General features: G+C 42.7%; 1 protein-coding gene across 2 annotated transcripts in view; it reads right to left on the reverse strand.

The window, feature by feature from the left end:
* Positions 1-19,040, reverse strand: part of MAN2A2 (mannosidase alpha class 2A member 2) — a 250,977-nt gene that overhangs the window by 120,166 nt on the left and 111,771 nt on the right. For both annotated transcript variants that reach the window (XM_082253219.1, XM_082253220.1), the window contains exon 2: positions 12,675-12,829. In XM_082253219.1, the coding sequence (XP_082109345.1) occupies positions 12,675-12,806 (132 nt within the window). In that variant the 5' untranslated portion in view covers positions 12,807-12,829. The remainder of the gene's footprint in view (positions 1-12,674; positions 12,830-19,040) is intronic.

The raw sequence follows: 19,040 nt of genomic DNA on the forward strand, positions 1-19,040 counted from the left end.
TCAATGAACATCAGAGAAATGGGTTTTACGGTAAGTCAAAAATCACATTTTCTCTTTCGTTCATTGAAGGACTCCTGATCTTATCCATTGGGACGTCTCAAAGCAATGTTAAAAATGAGGGGTGGGAACAGTAAAAACTATAGCCAACCAGGTAAACAGAAGCTTAACCAAAAAAACTGGAGCCCACCTGAAAAGAAACAACACACCCTCAAAGAGGACCAGGTCCTCTAAACAGCAGCCTACAAAACCTTGCGGCCAAAGGAAGCATCCACTTTATAGAACTTTGTGAAAGTGTGCACTGACGACCGAGAGGCCGCCTTGCAAACCTGCGTCACTCACGCCTGATAACGGAAGGCCCAGGAGGCACTGAGCACCCGAGCAGAGTGCGCCTTGACAGGGAAAGGAGGAACCTGACCATTGAAGTTACAGGCCTGAATCAATATCTGTCTGATCTATCTGGAAATGGTCGCAGAGGAAGCGGAAAACCCTTTCCGAGGCCCATCCGTAAGCACAAATAGGGAGTCTGATTTCCTATCATCGATGGATAGATAGGACCCAGAGGGCCCCGAACTCTCAGAGAGGGTATCAGGTGGGGAGATGTTCTCCAAAAGACTCCATGAGTCACCAGGGGGACCCAACAAAAAAAAGTGTAAAACACTGCTAAAGGACAACCCCCCACCACTCTGGCAGCCCACCTGGTTGCCATCCACAGAGCACCAATCGATCCTCAGTAGAGAGGGAGAGGACCCCACCAGACTCACCCCCTTACACCCAGCACCCCGCAAAAACCAGGCACCGCAGCTACCAGGAGAATCTGCACTGCATAAACAGCGATCAGGAAATGAAAAGATCCAGAAGTCAGCACCAGGGGATGAGGAGGGGCTCCTACTGCTGAATCGCCGCCCAGAGGGCTCCACTGTCATGGCCGCTGTTATTTTCAATGGCAAACCACCGAAAAATGGCCACCGCACTACACAAACATGGCCGCCGTGCATTAAGCACAAAGGCTACAAGAAAATGGCGGCACCACGAGGCTCCCAGGGACCCAAGATGGATCCCTAGGCCTCAGAAAATAGCACAGGCAGGAAGGGAAGGGCCCTGGCAGGAGCTCCCACCAGATACAGCCCCCTACCACAGCTGATCGCCCGGTCGCCGGCGGTGCACCCCCATCTCTAGTATAGCACCCTGCCCCCACCCTAGGAGGTGGACCAGGCCACCCCACAGCATCAGTGAAGAATAGAGGGAGGATGGGGGACGAGATGGCCCACAGGGACTGCCAGACCGATGAGGGGGGTGCCTAACAGGAAGGAGGGGAACTCAGGGGTCCGACTGTACCATGGAGGGGCTCGCATTCACCCCAAAACCCTCCAGGGGGAGAGGGGGGACAGTTATTTACCATATCAGGAACCAGGTGGGCAACGCTCCAGACAGAACCTTCTCTCCATCGAAATGGGGGGGGGCTATCGGTCAGGAGAAATGCTGCAACTCGGCCTGAGACCCGGTCGTATGCTACATTGCGAGGCCTTTAACTTGCAGGCCAGCCCCCGTCTGGTGGGGCTGTGTCGCGGCCGACCTAGCCCAGAGCTGAGGTCTGCATGTGCTCGCTGGCCAGACTGGGGTGACCACTGGATCTAGAATATCCAGCCTATCGCCCAGTCCGGCAGCTGATTGTAGATCTCACAGGTACAAATCCAGGAGAAAAAAAAATTCTATCTAAAAAGAAAAAATTGCCAGGACCAGAGATTCTAGCAAGGAACTAGGTCCTTACTAGTCTTACCTAGATTTTTGTAAGATCTTACTGTAAAATCTATTTCTCTGATGTCCATTGACAGACGCAGCCTCATCTTCATGAGCTGTGTGGGTTATGCTGCCACCTGCAGGAGTAGTCTAGACAGTATGTTAGTACAAAGTTTTTACATATACACGACCACGGGGCTGTCCCTCCAGACATAACCCTCACAGACACAGCCCAGCACATCAGTTTGTTTCTGCCTAGAGAAGGAGTAGGACCTAGGTTTCCTTCTGTCTAGAGAAGGAGTAGGACCTAGGTTTCCTTCTGTCTAGAGAAGGAGTAGGACCTAGGTTTCCTGCTGGGACTCCAGTCTCAGTTGCTGTATTCTTTGAAGAATGTTTTCTTTTATGTCTCTTTTCTCACTTGCTAGCTAGTGTTCAGGGAAGAATTTCCTGGTGACTTCCTCTGCGGGAAGATCTACTATCTCAAGGACCGATCTTCCATCCTGCTTTGCGGTCGCTAGCTTTAACGGCTTGGCATTTTTTTTATATACATTTTTTTGTCACTGGGACTATATATAAATATTGTAACAGGAAGTCAGCTAAATCTGGGAATGTAGTCACAGGAAGGAGATACATTTCTACCTGATTTAGAAAGTCCATTAATTAATTTAGGGTGTTGGCTACAGAGCTAGCCAGCAGGAAGTTGAAAGGCCTTCACCTGTTCAGAATGAGGGAGTTAAGGCTCTATAATTTGTTCAGAGAAATTCCTATTGTTTGCTGCCTCCAGAAGCTGTGTCCTGAAGCCATGTGGGCTGGGAGCAGGAGGACAGTCAGCGTGTGCCTCCCGACAGGATGTGTGGGCCTGGGAGAAGACCCCCCGGAGTGATGTGTGCCCGGGACGGTAACCAAGGGTGAATACGTCTCAAAGGTGAGAAGACGAACTGTTGATGTGAAAGAAACAAAGGACTGTGTTGCCCTGTGAAGCTATTATAAAAGGACTATTGAGTGTCCGCTGGAGGACAAGGAAGTCTGCCCGACGGTAGGTTGGAGACAGACACTTAGGCAGGTTCCAGTTGTGAGAAGGTAGCCGCCCACAGAGGCAAGGATTTATTTTCTGTTTTATTTTATTTTGGATGTTTTGCTGCATTACAGCCTGGTGAAGAAAACACCATTAGAATAAACCATAAACCTGTTTGTTTGCAAGCACTTGTCGGCTACCTCTCTGGGAAAACGCACCCCCCAAGGGGTCATCCACACCCGCCACCGAGCTAATCCCTCACATATGGTGGAGGATGCAGGCATAAGCAGAGATCCCTGCAATGGAGTGCATATGTTTGATGAACTTTGTCTGGTGCATGAGATTGCACAATCTATGTGTGCAGGAGAGAAGATCCTGACAAAAAAAAAAAAAAAAAAAAAAAGTGTTTTAAAGAGACAGCGGTCTCAAAATTATTTGATGAACTTTGTTGTGTCTGGTGCAAGTGACTGCACAAACTGTGTGTGCAGGAAAAGAGATCCTGCAAGAGAGAGAAAAACTACATGTGTTGAAGAGACAGTGGTCTGAAAATTGTTTGCTGGACTGTGAAAAATTTGTTTGTGGAGTTATTGAAGATGGGGCGGTCCAAACGCCTGAAAAATGCAAAGATAGATGAAATGAGAGACCGGATTCTATGGATGGAGGGGATGTTGCCGTCTGAACCAGCCCCATCCATGCCTAAAGAGAGTCTACTAAAGAGGAAGGTTGTTGTCCCTAGCAACACTGATGAAACTGCTATGGAGACGCAGTGTGCTCAGATGAAAAGTAAACTCAAAATGGAGGAGATGTTGAAACATCTGATTATATCAAATGCAGCTCAACAGCAGAGCTTTGCAGCTCAACAAAAGGCTCATCAAGAGAGCATGGCAGGCTGGAAACAGAGACGCCAGCAGCCAATGGAGGCCATCGGTTTGGAGGAAACCGAGTATGTGTGCAGGGCTGAGTTGGATGCCTTGCAACGGAAAATGGAAGAAAAGGAACAAGCCTTGGAATTGCTTAAAATGGAGCATAGAAACTTGCAGGAAATGAATGAACTACTCAAGTCTCATGTGTTACAGTGGGAAGAATCCACTGCTCTTCTTTTGGTCGAGTTGCAAAAATGTCAAGACACTATAAAGGAGAAAGATACCATCCTCATGGAAAAGGAAATTGAAATTCAGACTTTGCAGAAGCAAAGTATGGCTGATATGTTGGAGTTGCGTAATCAGCTGGAAAAAAGTCTTCAGTCTTTGGGAGCTACAAAAATAGACCTGCAGGAGTCGCAGGAACAGAATGTTGCTCTGGAAGCGACATTGTCTCTCAGCGACAAAGAGAAAAGTGAAAGAGAGGCTAAATTACTGAGTACTGTGTATGAGCTCACTACTTTAAGCAATGTGGTAGATGAATGGCGTGCGGACTGTGAAAGTTGGAAAGGGGAAGCCCAACATGTCCAGCAGCAGTTAAAGGAGAAAGAAGCCTGTGTGGCAGAATTACATTCTTATTCCCAGATGCTAGCCAATGAGGTGAAGGCTCTTATGCAGGGAAAAGAAGATTGTGAACATAAGAGGGAAAAAGTAGAGGCACAGCTTCTGGAATCGCAAGTCAAGGTGTCAGAAGGTGACCGATTGTGTGCTAAGCTGTCAGAGAAGGCAAACCGACTGCAGGTTGAGTTGGACAATGTTACAAATCAGCTTTCTCAAGCAGACAGCAAATCTAGAGAAATTGCGGAAGATTTTTCTATCTTGGAATCGCAGCTGCAAGACACGCAGGAACTCTTACAGGAAGAGAGGTGTCAAAGGCTGAGTTTTAGCACAAAGCTCAAACAAATGGAAGATGAGAAAAATGGCTTCCTGGAACAATTAAAAGAGGAGGCGGAAGCAAAGAAAAACCTATCAGAGCAAGTCGCAACATTGCAAGCTCAGATAGCGGATATGAAAAAACGCATGGAAGAAAGCGTTGCTTCATTACAGTGTGTTGAAGATGTGAAAAAGAAGTTTGATCAGATGCTTGGTGAAGAGAAGACTGTGTCTGCAAAATATGCAGAAGAACGCGACCGCGCAGAAGCGGAGGCGCGTGATAACGAGAGCAAAGCCCTGTTCTTGGCTCGCTCTTTGGAGGAAGCTCTAGAGTCCAAGGCTGAACTAGAAAGAGTTAACAAGCAGCTATGTACAGAGATGGAACATGTGGTCAGCTACAAGGATGAGGTTGAGAAAAGCGTTCAGGAGCTAGAAAAGTCTAAACGAGCCTTAGAACAGCAAGTAGAAGAGATGAAGATTCCGTTGCAGGAACTGGAAGAGGAATTCCAGGCAACAGAGGATCTGTCCCAAAGAGGGGATAGTGTGCCTGATGCAGTTTTTAAAAGGATCAGTGTTTTGGGGTCTGTCCTGAGTGAGCCTCAGAAATGTGATGACACGTGGCTTGAATCACCCCTTTGGAATAAACCGTTCCTTCAAAAACTTCAAGCATTGGAAAATGTATCATTAGAGCTTCAGCAAACAAAGGAGCTGAGTAAGAAATGTGGTGATTTCTCAGTTCAGGCTGAAAACCTAGTGGAGAAAACTAAGGCTGTTGGTGAAAACGTGAAGCAAATGAATAAGTGCCTTTCAGGGAGTGTTTCCAAAATGGAACCTGTGAAAGACGGGTGGCAGAAGTTTGATCGTGATCTTGAGATGCATTCCATGTGGAATTCAGATAGAGAAAAAGAACTAGGTGACCTTGAGCGGTCAAATAGTTCAGCAGAAAGTGCATTGAAGAAACCTGTAAAAGAATGTGTTGCAGTTCCATGCTTCTTCACTGATGCAGAGAGGAGGTCTATAATGGATACCACCCAGATCGCTGGGTTCAACTGTGTTGTTGCCTTTGACCCCTATGTTGGTGGAAGGAAAGTTGATGATGTTCTGGTTGGCTACTTCTGTGAAGAGTTTGGCAAGAAATATAAACTGAATATCAAATCAAGTAGTAGGCCTTTACTGCGACTCGCTCAGGAGGGCGAAAAGTTTAAGAAGTTGATGAGTGCAAATGCTTCAGATCTGCCTATGAATATGAAATGTTTGAATGATATTGATATCTCTGGGAAAAGGAACAGGGGTCACTTTGAAGAAATGTGTGACAGCCTGTTGTCTCAATTGGAAAATCCTCTGCACAGCATCTTAGAGCAAGCAAAGCTCAAGAAGGAAGATCATTCCCTTTTACAACAAAAAGTCAATGATTGTGTACAGCTGTATGGAGAGGCAACTCAAGTCACAGAGGGATGTCAAGAGTCCCTACTTGGAACAAAGCTTAGTGAAGCAAAGGTTCTCAAAGTTTTGTGGAAAACATTTATGGATTGCAGAGAGAGGCGTCTTAAGAATGTTGAAGACATTAAGACTAGCCCAATTGAGTTGCCTATGGATCACGGTCCTCCATGGTGGATTGGACAGACGGTTATGAGGGACAAGCTGTCTGACATTTATGAGAAAGCTGTCAATGAAGATGACAGAAACGAGAAGGAGCGAAATGATGCCAAAAATGCAGTTGAAGAATGTGTATATGAGATGAGAGACAAACTGTGTGGCATTTATGAGAAATCCGTCAATGAAGATGACAAAACAGTTTCATCCGGAAGCTTGAGGATAATAGGAGGCTTATCAGTGAGTCAGCAGTGCTTGACACATGCGTGCCTGGAAATATGTGTCCCAACCCTAGGGTTGAAACAAGAGGGGGGGGTATGTAACAGGAAGTCAGCTAAATCTGGGAATGTAGTCACAGGAAGGAGATACATTTCTACCTGATTTAGAAAGTCCATTAATTAATTTAGGGTGTTGGCTACAGAGCTAGCCAGCAGGAAGTTGAAAGGCCTTCACCTGTTCAGAATGAGGGAGTTAAGGCTCTATAATTTGTTCAGAGAAATTCCTATTGTTTGCTGCCTCCAGAAGCTGTGTCCTGAAGCCATGTGGGCTGGGAGCAGGAGGACAGTCAGCGTGTGCCTCCCGACAGGATGTGTGGGCCTGGGAGAAGACCCCCCGGAGTGATGTGTGCCCGGGACGGTAACCAAGGGTGAATACGTCTCAAAGGTGAGAAGACGAACTGTTGATGTGAAAGAAACAAAGGACTGTGTTGCCCTGTGAAGCTATTATAAAAGGACTATTGAGTGTCCGCTGGAGGACAAGGAAGTCTGCCCGACGGTAGGTTGGAGACAGACACTTAGGCAGGTTCCAGTTGTGAGAAGGTAGCCGCCCACAGAGGCAAGGATTTATTTTCTGTTTTATTTTATTTTGGATGTTTTGCTGCATTACAGCCTGGTGAAGAAAACACCATTAGAATAAACCATAAACCTGTTTGTTTGCAAGCACTTGTCGGCTACCTCTCTGGGAAAACGCACCCCCCAAGGGGTCATCCACACCCGCCACCGAGCTAATCCCTCACAATATTCATGTGAATAAGTCACACATACGGATTGTCAATTTGTATTTTTTAAAATTAGTAACATATGTTTAAGGAGATGCACTGTCTTTAGTGCTGTGTTTTAGTTGTATACAATTTTGAACACTGGGTGATGAGCAGCAGCGGCAGTATATATAATTATTTTTGTGAGTTATTTTGCTTAGCGCAGGGTGGACTCTTTGTGTAGTCATTGATTAGGTTGTTCAGGCTTATTCACTCAAGGGTCAAGTTCCTCCTTTCCCTGTGAAGGCTCATTCTACTACAGCGCAGAGTGCTTCTTGGGCTTTTTGCCATCAGGCCTCGGTTGTACAAGTTTGTAAGGCAGTGACTTGGTCGTCTGTGCACACCTTTACCAAATTTTACAAGGTGGATTTGTTGGCTTCTTTGGATGCCTCTTTTGGCCGTAAGGCTTTGCATGCTGCTGTTTCATAAGAGAATGTTTTTTTTTTCTTATTCTCTTAGGGGTTTTTTTTTGCCTGGGTGAGCTCAATGGACGATAGAGAAAATAAAATTTTTGTAAGATCTTACCCTAAAATCTATTTCTCTGATGTTCATTGACAGAAGTAATCAAGCTATTAGTAGCCAACGGATGTTGGAAGTAGTTTAGCCAAGGCCGACACCTGGCCCATGACAGTACCCAACGCCAAGCGCTGCTCAACCCTCTTTTGTAAAAAGGCCAAAAGCCGAGCTACAGAAAACAAGCGAGGGTGCAGATGCAGCGATTCACACCATGAAATGTACGATGTCCACGTACAATGATAGATCTGCCTGGAAGTCGACTTCCTGGCCTTCAAAAGAGTCAGAATCACAGAGTCAGAGAGACCTCTATCCTTCAACACCTTGCTTTCAACAGCCAAGCCGTTAAAGCCAGCGACCGCAAAGCAGGATGGAAGATCGGTCCTTGAGATAGTAGATCTTCCCGCAGAGGAAGTCACCAGGAAATTCTTCCCTGAACAATAGCAAACAAGTGAGTAAAGAGAAATAAAAGAAAATATTCTGAAAAGAATACAGCAACTGAGACTGGAGTCCCAGCAGGAAACCTAGGTCCTACTCCTTCTCTAGGCAGAAACAAACTGATGTGCTGGGCTGTGTCTGTGAGGGTTATGTCTGAAGGGAAAGCCCCGTGGGCGTGTATATGTAAAAACTTTGTACGAATGTACTGCCTAGACTACTACTGCAGGTGGCAGCATAACCCACACAGCTCATGAAGATGAGGCTGCGTCTGTCAATGGACGATGGAGAAACTGGAGTACCTATAGCATAGAGGGGGAGTATACCCCCTGGGACTGCCCATAGGCATAGCCAGACTTTTTCTGCCTAGTGTCCTGCTCCTGTGGAGGTCAGTATAACCCAATGGTTAAGAAGATCAGGAGCGGTGTCCCTCAATGAACGAAAGAGAAAGTAATATTTGAAACTGCTAACACACAATTGTACATAACTATGAGCGAACTTGCACAGAATATGGAATGCCTGATACTTACGTAACTTTGCTTTAAAGCGGTTGGTACGTTAGGCAAGGATAAAGCAAAGTAACAGCTTGCAGCAAAATAAATCTTTAGGCACCATAAGGTGCCAAACAGTACAGTTTCTTCCTCAACCCAACATGACGGGGACCTAATGCCAGCCCCGGGGCTGAGAAGAGGGTGCCCGTCCATCTCAAGGTACATGTGACACCTTATGGTACCCTGCTGTCCAGATGTCAAGGGTCTCTTTTAGGGTTGAAACAACTAAATGATTAGGAAAATAGTTAAACTATTTTTCTAATCGATTAGTTGGTCAGCCGATTAGTTGGCCTGCATACAGAGTACATTATTTGTTTACATATCAGGAAATACAGTGCAGCACACATACAGCTCAGTACACTGTCCATACATGTCAGAAGACACAGTGCAGCACACATATAGCTCAGTACACTATCCATATATGTCAGTAAGTGCCTGAGAACTTGTGAATGTGTGAGGAGCAATGCCTCATGGAACATGTAGTCCTGGGCAGAAAGTGAGTGGTTCTAAAGGCAGAAGTTTTTTTTTTTTACCTTGCTATAGGAGCACTCTATACTATACTTTGCAGCTTGCTATTTGGGCCCTCTGAAGGCAGGAGGAGCCAGAAGCGTCGGTGGGGGATCCCAGAAAAGGAGAATCAGGGCTGCTCTGTGTAATACCATTGTACAGAGAAGGTGTATATATCATGTTTGTTAAAAAAAAAAAAATCAATGTGTGCAGGGTAGATCAGCATCTGAACCCAGAGAAGGTGGAGGCTGGTAGACTGGAGGTAATAGAAGACATTGCAATGACATTTAAAGTAAAACTTTTACAGTATTGTGTATTATATTTAAAATGAGTAAATCCATGAAAAAAAGTCTCAGCTTTTAGTATTACTTTAATATAAAATATTTATATCTCCCTTCCACCCTTCATATAGCTTCATGTCTGTCTCCTAGTTAAATTGCCCATATAGCCTGCTTCTGGGTGTATTTATTATATATATATGATATAAGTAATATATATTACTTTCACTGTTTCACAGTAAAAATTAATATCATCTGCTCTTTTTGTACTATAAAGGGCTCATTTTAGTTTTTTTTTAACCCTATTGAGACAGGCGATACAAAAAAACAAAAAAAAAAAGCATGCTGCTGCTACTAAACATTTTAGGACTGGTTCACACTTATGCTTTTTTGGTGCTTTTTGTAGAAATGCACTAGTTAAAACATGGTTTCCTATGGGACACGTTCACGTCTTTGCTTTTTTCCAGGCGCTGCATATTTGGAAAGGGTCAAGGACTTTTTTCAATGCAAAACTGCTTTCTTTGCTTTTTTAGTTCAATACATTTCAATAGAGAAGCTGCAGAAAAGCATGTAGTGCGTTTTTGCAGTGATTTGCGTTTTTTAGTCTGTCCAATGACAAATTGGCCAAAAAAAAAAAAGCATAAAAATGCAAAACGTAAATCGCAGGCAAAAATCACGTGTGCAAAAACGCAAAACACACAGCAAAAAGCTCTGCAGAAACTGATCAAAAGCAAACTGCATAGATGTGAACCGAGCCTTATGCTAGCCATACACGTATAGATTTTCGGACAAGAATATTCATACGAAAAATCTTTGTACATTCACTGAAAGAATGTTGAAAATTTCACTTGCTGTTAACATTCAGTTTTAAAATGAATGTAATTTCTGAACAAAAACCACATATACTGTCTGAAAATTCCTTTGACCAAAAAGTTTTCTATTCTGCGTCTTCACATTTTCCTATCTCTCTGGTCGAAAACGAACGTCGATTTGACCCCACTAACAATTAGAAAATCGAACAAACGTTCTTTAAATGAAATTTTTTTTGAAGGAAGATATTATTTTTGTATGGCCAGCATAAGTGACAGCAGGCGCAGGGAGCTTTTATCAAGCCCCCTGCCTATGACAAGGGAGTCTGTCATACATTATATATTACAGTTTTGTCTGAAAATCGGCTTAATTCAATTTTTTTTTCTTTAAATAAAAAATTTGATCTCTGAGTCGGATGATATTTACCAGATTCAACCTCTAATAGTATCTCTCTTCTGTCTGGTATGCTCAGAGTGGATTACCGTGTTTCCCCGAAAATAAGACCTACTGTTATTTTCGGGGAGGGCTGCAATATAAGCCCTACCCCGAAGATAAGCCCTAGTTTAGTGTTTGTAAAATCCTAGAATCCACTTTATTACTATTTTATATAATAGGAAAAAGCTGCGCTAAGTGACATAGACCATATATGATGAGATCTATTAAATAAATATTATTTGCTATACATATGTTTGTCACATTTAAGTTGCAGCTATCAGGGTTTTGATATTTAGCGCAGTTTTTCTTTTTCCATAACTATTTTATATAAATGTCCAATGTGTGTTTCTGTAATCTAATAGTGTGAAATAACTTGGTACATCGCTGCACAGCGCTCAGCTGATTTCCCGCTCTGCTCTTCTCCTTTTATCATAGCTGTCAGGGGGGATCTTAGCCCCTCCCCTCTGCAGTCAGAGCGGGTCACAGAAGCACCGAGCATTATATTATAATAGTGTGAAATACCTTTATTACAGCGCCGATTGGCGCTTCCGTGACCCCCAGCTGTCAGCGGGGGCGAAGAGATGGAAGAGCAGTGGGAGATCAGCTGAGCGCCGCTGTACCGAAGGTATTTCACACAATTATAATATAATGCTCGGCGCTTCTGTGACCCGCTCTGAGGGGAGGGGCTGAAATCTCCTATTGACAGCTATGAGAAGTGAAGGAGAGCAAAGCGGGAGATTAGCTGAGCAGCGCTGTACTGAAGGTATTTCATACTATTAGATTACAGAAACACACACTGGACATTATATAAAAAAGTCAGAAAGTGGATTCTAGCATTTTACAAACACTAAACTAGGTTCACACAGGGGGTATCCTGAAAGGCAGGGAGGGAGATAAGACCTACCCCGAAAATAAGCCCTACTGTGTCGTTTGGTGCCAAAATTAATATAAGACCCGGGCTTATTTTCGGGGAAACACGGTAGTGGTTTTTCTCCCTAACCATATAGCTGGTTATTTATATTTACAACTGCATATAGATATTAGAGAATAAATTCCCTTATTTTTTTTTAAACTTTTCATATTAACTAAAAAACACCACACTTTAAGGTTATTGACCGATTAATCGAAACAATAAATCGGCCAACTAATCGATTATGAAAATAATCGTTAGTTGCAGCCCTAGTCTCTTTAACAAAAAGTCTGCTGTTTGTAGAAAAAAAAAACAGCATCTCCAATATAACCTCAATTTTTTATAGCTTTCATTTTTCCAATTTTCCAGAGCATATTTACTTGAGATTTTTATTAAAACCTCTTCGTATAAACCATTTTATAAAAAGAATGTAATTTATGTACAGCGGTTTTTTAATACCCTATTGAAAAAAACATTCATCAGACAAACCTTGCTTTATGGAAGCAATTTCTCTTTGAAAGTGCAATGCAGGAGTAAAACATTTACTGTCCTCCAACTGCACCCTATACCAAATCTTAATTGCTGTATCAAGTATGAAACTTCAGGATCGAGGCTTTGCTTGCTGTACAATAGGAAAAGAGGTCAGGCAGAGGTGTATGGGAAAACAGGCATTATGTAAGAGAACACACACATCACAGCAAAAAATGTGTCATTGCTCCATGAAAATGAAATATGGAGATTAGAAGCTGTTTTAAGTGGAAACAGTGAAGGTCACAAATGCATCATTTCCAAAAGCTTGCCTAGACTCTTACAGTGATGCTATGAGGCGAATGTAATTATACAGAGTTCCAAATCCATGCTACAGTGTAAATATTTTATAGCTGTATAATGCAGAATATATAAATAGGCATTTCTATAGGAGGAGGGCATTTTAGGAGAGGCTGAAAGAATATCCCTGTCATAGCTCCATAAGCAGCTGACCTTCATTCATTCTCTATACGTCTTTCATGCAATTATGTGGTAACATTTAATGGCTAAGCAGTGATAACATCTCTTCGTACCCTGGGAAAGTTGCCTCCGTTCTGTCTCCTGGGAGGGTCGTGTTGCACCTTGTCCAGCATAAGATACAAAGAGAAGACGGCCACGCAAAAGATGGCCGCTCCACACACAGTAACCTGCTTCTTCAGTTTCATCCCTGGGAGCTCAAGGAACAGACCTGAAATAGATCACAATAACGGGAGATATGTGTTAAAAACCTTCCCAACCGCGTCTTTTTTCCACAAAACCTTAGCTATTCAAATTGATCTGCAGTGAATTCAGCTCCATTTAAAGTGCTCCTGTCACCTACAGAAAAATGAACAGCAGCTCAAAGCCCGCAAGTCTCTGTGCTTTCAGGTGCCGGCCGATTGAGATCGTCAATGCTCCCCACATGGAACAAACAAGTCGGCCGAACTCCAATGACATCAGCTTTCACAAAGCTTCATCATTCCAGGATTAGATTTAAGGACTATTCTATGATCTGGAATAATAAAGCGTTGTGAAGGATGGTGTCATTGGCAGCGGGCCAACTTGTTCACATGTACAGAAAACAGACAGCCATTTTGTAGGCTGGCCCAGTATTGATAAAGGTCTATAGTTATGCTCTTTGAAAGACTAAATTAACAACCTGTTTCACTAGCAAGGCTGGAGGATCTAGGTGAAGAAATGGAAATAAGTGCCTAAACTCGGAGTAAACCCAAATGTCTCGTCATTGGTGCAGAGCATGCACTGGGAGTATTCTGGGCTCCTCTGGGCAGAAAAGGAGAATAAGAAAACACAAAGTTCATTAAGCTATGAAAATCATTATTTAAGATGAGGACAGTTATTTCCAGCAACAAGGCCTGAAACAGTCACATGGCTAAAAGTAGCTATATTGCATATGCGCTGTAGCTTAGTGAATTGAGCCCACTGTCTTTCAGAAGTCTTTTTGTCCATGTGATGTCTGATTTCATTGTGATGGTGAAAAGCTCACAAGTAATTCTGCAGTTCTTTACAGAGTCCACAGTTTCCTTGAGGTTCTCAGTTTTTCTATTTACAGCACATAAACACACTAGAACCTCACCAATGCTTCGATGATTCTTGTAACACCAAAGGCCCATTGACTCACCAATGCTTCTATGATCCCTGTAACTCCAAAGGCCCATGGACTCACCAATGCTTCTATAATCCCTGCAACACCAAAGGCCCATTGACTCACCAATGCTTCTATAATCCCTATAACACCAAAGGCCCATTGACTCACCAATGCTTCTATAATCCCTATAACACCAAAGGCCCATTGACTCACCAATGCTTATATGATCCCTGTAACACCAAAAGCCCATTGACTCACAAATGCTTCTATAATCCCTGCAACACCAAAGGCCCATTGACTCACCAATGCTTATATGATCCCTGTAACACCAAAAGCCCATTGACTCGCCAATGCTTCTATGATCCCTGTAACACTAAAGGCCCATTGACTCACCAATGCTTCTATAATCCCTGCAACACCAAAGGCCCATTGACCCACCAATGCTTATATGATCCCTGTAACACCAAAAGCCCATTGACTCGTCACGTCAATGCTTCTATAATCCCTATAACACCAAAGGCCCATTGACTCACCAATGCTTGTATGATCCCTGTAACACTTAAGGTCTATTGACTTGCCAATGCTTATATGATCCCTGTAACAAAAAGGTCTACTGAAACACATATGCAAAAACACGTGTCGCGATTGCCTATGTTATAAATAGCATCCGTTCCCAACTTTCCACTGTAATGCGTTTTTAAAAATACGGGTTCATTTTTTTGTTAATTTTAGTGTGTTTGGAGGCACAGAAAAAGTCAATGGCAAAACATTAAAATGTATGCTACATGAATTTTAACGAATATGCAACAACTATAGTTGTTGACTATCTACTCCAATGCCTAACTTCAAAAACACATGGGAAATGTGTGTTAACGCACTTCCATATTGTTATTGCACTAATGCACCAAGAAAATGCACATTGACACAGGACAGTGCACCCGCCTAATGGTACAAATCCACAACCCCACGTACATGCATAGATCTATATGGGCTTTACTGTCAGCACCATGTAAATGTAGGAAAGCGATATAATGGCCATACCACGATAGCCATACATACTAAAATATTCCAAAGCACTTGGCAAAGAAAAGAGGCCTCTCTACCCTGTTTCATGTACAAAAAAATTGAGATCAGTGGCTTTCATTTGCCATACGTTTCCGATTATGGTGATAAGCGGCAATGCTGTCTCATCCTGTTGCCAAGAGGGATGAAGGCAGACAGAGTTGCTTAGAGGGCTGCGGTAGGAGAAGAGTAGACTGCTTCCAGACATTTCACATTGGGGTCAAATCCAATGTGTCAAAGAGTAGAGATTAGAATGTCCAATCTACCCTAGTAAAGCACATTGGGATGTTTTGGGACAGGGCATGGTGTATGGAATTGAACTTTCTCATATTATCTTTCACATCTATATTTGGCATAAAACCTAGCTGGATTATTGTTTGCAGATAGGGTAACAGTTAATTGCAGAGCATTTTTGTGAAAATTTTTGGGTTAGCGTTTAGGAGGGAGATTGGCCTGTAGTTTGCACATTGGGTGGGATCTTCCCCTTTATTGGGTATTAAATATATAGGCTTTCAGTAGGGTTGATTTACTAAAGGCAAACAAGGGGTTTACTTTGCAAGAGAATTTGTCCCAGAGATTAGTGAATGTGGTGAAGTTTCACTTTGCAAAGCATACTCACATACAAGGGAAGAATAAAAAAAAAAAAACAAACAACACACTTTTGCGTGCACATAATTGGATGATGGAAGCCAGAAGAAGGTGAAGACCTCATTCACTAAGCTCTGGAGAAAATTCACTTGCACAGTGCAACAGCTTATTTGCCTTTAGTAAATCAACCCTAATACTTCTACCAGGATAGTAAGATGGAATTGTATGCTACAAATATGGAAATGAGGGCCAGAGAAAATCTTTTTATCTGCCCATAAAGCCATTTGGGACAGGGCATTTCCAGGTTTCGGGGTCCTAACCACAATTAGTAATTTGTCTTTTGTAAATGGAGCATCTAGCTTGTCGACATCAGCCTGCAGAAAGGAAAAGGACTAAAGTAGTGATATAGTCAGTGATTTTCTGAAGGATCAGTGATGTGGTGGGAGAATTGGTTTTAGGAGGTTATACAATGTTTTGTAAACCCTCTGAAGGAGGAAGTGGTCTTTAGAAGCAAGGAGTTTCATGCTCTTGCCTTGCCTAATGTAAGATTTTGAGGGAGTCTTCTCTCAGCGGGTTGGCATGGCCTTTGTTATTCCCATGTTCATAGAAGATTTGCCTATATTTGGCCTCCTGGGCTTCAGTTTTATGTAGCATTAACGGGGTGGTTTTTCTGCATTGCATCTTAAAGGGATAGTAAATGTTTTTTATTTTTTTAAAAAACACAAGCATGTTATACTTACTGCTATTCTTGGGTCCCCCAGCTGCGATTCAGGCCCCTCCTTCCTGCCGAGTGGCCTCACAGCAAGCAGCTTGCTGTGGGGGCACCTGAGCAGGCCTGCTCCCGAGCTGCTGCTCTGCATGTCCATTCACATATAGAGCTGCAATTCTGCCCTGCCCCCTCTTTCTCCCTATTGGCTCACTGGCTGGGATTGCTGCCTCAGCCAACGAAGTGTGAGAGTCCCCAGAGAGCCAAGGCTGTTGTGCACATCACTAGATCGCAATGGGGCTAAGGTAGGTATTTGGGGGGCCTGCTGCGCACAGGTTTTTTGTTTTTGTTGTTCAGTCGTTTAGTCATAACTGACTCTTCATGACCACATGGACCATAGCGTGCCAGGATTTTTTGTCTTCTACGGCCTCTCAGAGCTTGGTTAACTTCAGGTTTATTGTTTCGATGATGCTATCAATCCATCTTGGTATCAGGATCTTTTTCAATGAGTCCTCTCTTCCCATTAGATGGCCAAAGCATTCGAGTTTCAGCTTCAGAATCTGTCCTTCCAGTGAATATTTAGGGTTTATTTCCTTAAGGACTGACTAGTTTGATCTTCTTGCCATCCAATGGACTTTCAAGAATCTTCAACACCATAGTTCAAAAGCATCAATTCTTTGGCGTTCAGTCTTCCTTATGGCCCAACTTTCATAGCCATAGGTTACTACTGGGAATACCATAGCTTTGACTATACGGCATTTTGTCAGTAGAGTGATGTCTCTGGTTTTTACATTGTCTAGGTTTGCCATTGCTTTCCTTCCAAGAAGCAAAAGTCTCAATTTCATGGCTACAGTCACCGTCTGATGTGATCTTGGAGCCTAGGAAGATAAAATCTGTCACTGTTTCCATTTCTTCTCCTTCTATTTGCCAAGGAGTAATGGGACTGGTTGCTATGATCTTAGTTTTCTCAAATTAATGTTTATCCAATAGGAGTGTGTCTTGCAATTTATTTCTAAGGGTACTATCTTGCATAAGGGGCATGTTGAAGGGATTGTAAAGGCAGAAGTTTTTTTTAATCTGAATTCATTCTTTGTATTATGACAAAAAAAACCTTCTGTGTGCAGCAGCCCCCGCCAGCCCCCCTAATACTTACCTGAGCCTGTCTTTATCCAGCGATGTTGTAGGAGTATCTAAGCTGCCTGGGATTCCCCTCATTCGCTTTTTTTTTTTTTAAACAAGACTTTACAATCACTGAGTTTTCAGTGCTCTGCTCGGTATGACAAAATTCTCTATTTAATTGAGATGGTGTTCTTATGGTTTATCCAAAAACAAAACTTGTCTGAAGAAAATAGTGTTCTTTACGCAAGGTTTTGTATCTTTGTGCATTATAAAAACCCATTACACAGACTTTGGTGAGACGTAAGAGGCTCCGATTCAATCCTGCGGTTTTCCTGCAGGTTGTATTTTCGTGGCATTAGTCAGCTATCTTGTTAAATATCCATTTGCACCCTGGCACAGAGCATTGCTTTGAGATCACGGTTTCTCTTTGCCAATGTAATTGATCTGTTTGGCATATGTTTGTCTTCTTTTAGACTGTTCCACTTGACACATTTAATCATTTTTTTAATTGATGCACATGTAATGTAAGCATCAGGTATTTCACCTCATTGGAACTCTGTTAATTACTTCATATTGCTTTGACAAGTCATGTCAAATTTTGACAAAAGTGTCATTTGCAACTGTTTGGGATTTTGATTTAGTTACCACAAAGTTAAAATCTTTTTGATGTGGTGTATCTATTATTCTACCATTGAAACTTGCAATAGAATTCTTTGTTCTATTTTATTTAGCCATCAAAATATACAATTTTGACAACACATTAGCCTTTTTTTCTGCTCTTAAGTATTTACCATTACAGAGGGGAGTGGGCGGGGAAGGATTAAGTGCACAGACGGTAATGTTTTTTTGTTTGTTGTTTTTTGTTCTTTAGTTCTGTCTATTGTGTAATGTGAAAAACTGCAATCACAAGTAAATTAAAAAAAAAGTACTTACCATTACCTACAGATGGTTATGTAATCAAAGATATTTCAAAGTAGGATTTAAAGTGAACCTTTGGTTTGTCCATTCAGGGCATAGTTACTAGGTGAAAGCCCCCAAAGCCACAAGCACTTATGTAAACCCAACATTTCATATTCCTGATATGTGCCTGCTGTACCATGTACTTCTATGAGAAAGTCTCCTGTTCTCTTTGTATTGCTTCCTTTGTGTGAAACCCCCAGTGTTCCTGCCAGTCCCTCTGCTTTCCTATTAAAAACGGACCACATTAAGCAGGAGAACACACACTGGTCAGTTTTCTAGCTATACTGGGAAGTCAGCCTGCTCTCCTCCAGTGATCAGACTTGCCCTGACACACTCCCTCTGCACTGTATTTCACTGGTAAGACTAGTGTGCTGCTGTTTCACCCCCCCCCCCCCAAACTATTATGCAGCTGAGAACAAAGGGAAAATGAACACTTAAAAATAAAAGGCAAAACATTTGTGTATAGATATAAAAACATTATAAATACGTTTTTCCCTTTTTTTATTTTAAACTGAAAGGGCTGTTTTACAAGGGGAAGGTTTACAAACTGTATTAATCAGTCATACATGGATCATAATTAGGCGGGTTCAGCAGGGACTGACCACATTTCAATCTATGCATGGGCAGATCAACTTCCGTACAACTGCCTAATTGCAAATTTTCAGAGTAAATTTTTCTGTTCAATCAGCGGGTTGAACAGACAAAATTTACCTGATTCTCTCATCCACGATGGATGGAGGAATCCTCCCCTTGTGTCTTTGTATTCTGACAGCAGGGAGACTTCCCCCACCATCAGCTATAGCTGGCAGCGCTGATCGAGGGGAAATTTTCCAACTGGGAGTTGTACAGAAGTTGATCTGCCCATGCATAGATCAAAAT

This window comes from Pelophylax lessonae (assembly GCF_965119305.1).
Source record: "Pelophylax lessonae genome assembly, chromosome: 4".
In the NCBI taxonomy this organism is placed as follows: domain Eukaryota; kingdom Metazoa; phylum Chordata; class Amphibia; order Anura; family Ranidae; genus Pelophylax; species Pelophylax lessonae.